The following is a 3,355-nucleotide window of genomic DNA, read 5'->3' as shown; positions in this document are numbered from 1 at the left end:
ATATATATATATATATATCTAAATTCAAAAAATATGTTTATCTATTTCTCGTTCGTTCTCGAAGTACAAGCCTCGCAGTATGCCTCCGCAATACATTGCAAATACATGGCGTGGGACAAATTGTGGGTGATAGAAGTGATAAAAGTGTCTGTCATGGTAATCCGGTTTGTTTGTTCAGGACTTCGTAAAATGAATAGCAATAGAAAGGAAGCTAGTTTTAAATCAGTAATCAACGCGAGATTCAAACATCTATGCACTTTCTCAATAAGCATCGCACGTGGGTGTGAAACTGTGAGTTTCGTAATTACAGGTTTACTTCTAGGACATTATCTTGCGCGCGAATCAAACGGTGCAAACTGCACCTGAAAAATTTCTTACGAACTGGTGGGCAGTTATTGCAACGCGGAAAGTGTCCCACGCGAAGTCCGCTAGGCAGCTGACATAGACATCTATTCTGACCGACTGCATATCTCAGCCATGTCCATTGTTTGCAAGTAGGCCTGCATGAGAATGCAATAAAATCGTCCCCTGTCATTGATATGCGGACCACGCTTAAGATGAATTCAGTTAAACAAACTAGAATCTTGCAAGATTTCTTTTTATACTTTATTATATATTTAATACTCGGTTAATACTCAAAGCTCTGTATTTATATTTGTATTGAATTAAGTGCACAGAAGAAAGTTTTCTTTTCAAGACACTATCGTGCTAAATAATGATATTTACGTGAGTCTACTAGAGAATAGAATAGTATCTGTAATCGCATCAAAACATTGGATGTTAACTCATTTTTCAATGTATTATAATATTATGAATTATATACGTTTGTTAATTCTAATTATAACACTTTTAATTATATATGATGAAAATTTACGAATATATTTAGTTCATGACTAAATCTTTAAAACTTTAGATGTTGTTATCGGACAACTTTTTCAAAAAATCGAGCAACAAGAAAAAAATCTAAAATGATTTTGAATAATATAATCTCAATGATTAGGGCAAATGAATTTCTAATTAAGTCCGAGAGATAATCAATTCAATAACTTTTAAAATAATTTGTAAGCTCTGTTTTGAACGAAGCAATTGAATGAAGAATTTTACTTTGTCGATATAATAATATTTATACGATTTATTTCAAAAGCGCAAGTTTATGTAATGTAACGAAGATATGTATCAACGAAGATATATATATATTCCAAAACACTACGTAATTATACATATTTCCAGGTCATAGTTGAGATAGGTTAGGCCTCAACTGCGTTTAGATTACGCTGGCATTCGTGCACCGTTGTCCGCTTTGGTCCCACCACTTACCTGTGATCCAACTTGTGTTTTCTATAGATGTAACCCACGTGTTCATACCGCGCGCACACGCACACGCGTATCCGTATGCAAGGATTTAAACGGCTTTCACTCTCTAAGTGTTGGTGAGTCAACGACAACTTGGCAGGGGAACATACTATATTCCCCGATTATATACCACATCCAGGGCCGTAAGAATACTCAATTCTTTGACGTATTTTTAAATTGCAGATTTAAATAGATTTCAATTTTTAAGGGGAAAAAAATGTACATTTTTTTCTAGGGCGGAACAACAATCTGCATGATTACTTATATTTAAATAAATGTTATATAATCGATTATAATTCAACTTTTAAATTAATGTCAATTTTCAAATCTTTGAAGTTAGCTTAAATGTAGACGCATGCAAATGTATTATTTTACAAACATTCCTATGAGTATTCCGAAGAGTCATGTACGACAAACTAACTGATTGAAGAATTCAATTGTTTTCTAATCTCGTTAGTGAAGTTTGAAATAAGTTTTCGTTATATCGTTAAGTAGACAATGCAGTTTGGTGAATCGTCAAAGCATAATAAAACCTAGGTCAAGTGTTTGCTGGTTGAGATCCTTGATCCTAATGACAGGTCAACCGTGCCAATTGGCTGTAAAGCGGTTCTGTTCCGAGGATACAAACGTACAAGTTTGATCTTAACTGGATAAGATTGACTTTGACTACGTCCTGTTGCTCTGAGAACAACGCACATCAATATCTGCGCGTTGCAAATGAATCCTTGAAAGGATTGTATAATGCTCTTTCAAACAAATTACTACAATTAATTACAATTTATTAAAGATTATGACTCATATTGGGGTTACTCAATCTAATTCCCTCAATACATAAATCATAAATTTAGCAAATGACGAAATAAATATACAAATAATATACAATAAATGTAGAAAAATTAAGAATTTTAATAATTGTTAATATACATGAATCTTCCATTCGACGAAATATCGTCTGAAGATATCTATATATCTACGAAATTTACGATATTATCTTTCTTTTCTTTTTTCACACTTTAATGAATAAAAATATATTTGATAACTTTCGAGAAACAAAAAAAGAAAAAATGAAAAACGGAAAGGAAAATGGCAGGGATCTGGTCTAAGGATGAATTGTCTGATTTTTCTAAATCGCAATTCAATATTTCCGCGGATCGCTAGCAAAAGTTAATTCTTGAGGGCGGGTGATGGAGCGCACAGGGTGGACGCGCGACGGTGGCACTTCGGTGATGTTCGGCGGCTCGGTGCGCAGGCGCCACGGTGCGGCGGCACACCACGCTGCGAAGAACTCACTCGCGTACTGCATCGCACGGCACACACAGCACACCAACTAATCAACGAACCACGAGAGCGCGGATCAGCGCCGATTCGCAGGTAAAGCCACGCGGTCGCGCCGACAGCTACGGTGCGGCGGCAACAACATAACGACGCGGACACAAACAGGTGTATCATTGGATGAGGGAGCGGTGTCGTCGAGAAAGGGACAGTGATCGAATCGCCGATTTCCGGATCACAATCACCGGAGGTTAGATCGGTGATCGCAAAGATTAGCGGACAAGTGTGTGGCTATACCGTTACGGGTTCGTCAAGTGAGAATTGACTTGCCACTGTTGCTCGTCAGTGAGAACGGGACAGTCTCGCATGTCCCCGCGGCGTGGCATGTTCCTCGACTGTTCGTTGTTTACGTTCGAGTGGATGCGTCAGCGGGAGACGCGCGTCGGGAAAATATAGCGCGATCGTCAAGGGTGCAACACGCGACTTTTTCCGGTGCTGGGCGATGACTGTGCAGAAGGTCAAACCACGCGGTACCGCGACGGAGGAGCAACAACCCTCGGCGTCAGACATTCTCTCACCATCGGGCGAACTCCACGAGAATGACAAGGAGCAATCGACGCGAAATTGTTATCGTGGGACCGGTCCACAGGACAGCGAGAATCTCCTGGGATGCGTCTTGGCCGGTAAGTGAGATAGATCCAATGAAAGGGAGAGTTCGCCCCCCCCCCTC

The 3,355-nt window shown here is 39.1% G+C and overlaps 1 protein-coding gene across 2 annotated transcripts in view; it reads left to right on the top strand.

The window, feature by feature from the left end:
• Positions 1-3,355, top strand: part of LOC108751969 (nuclear hormone receptor E75) — a 95,513-nt gene that overhangs the window by 37,365 nt on the left and 54,793 nt on the right. The window contains exon 1 of one of the 2 annotated variants that reach the window (XM_018492477.1): positions 2,516-3,308. The exons of the other annotated variant lie outside the window; for it this stretch is intronic. Coding sequence (XP_018347979.1) covers positions 3,128-3,308 — 181 coding nt within the window. The 5' untranslated portion in view covers positions 2,516-3,127. Of the gene's footprint in view, positions 1-2,515; positions 3,309-3,355 lie in introns of those variants that run through there. 2 annotated transcript variants of the gene reach the window in all.

Source organism: Trachymyrmex septentrionalis, unplaced genomic scaffold, assembly GCF_001594115.1.
Source record: "Trachymyrmex septentrionalis isolate Tsep2-gDNA-1 unplaced genomic scaffold, Tsep1.0 scaffold53, whole genome shotgun sequence".
NCBI classification, from domain to species: Eukaryota; Metazoa; Arthropoda; class Insecta; order Hymenoptera; family Formicidae; genus Trachymyrmex; species Trachymyrmex septentrionalis.
Note: the sequence above shows the minus strand (reverse complement) of the source record. Positions and strands in the feature narration are given on the sequence as shown.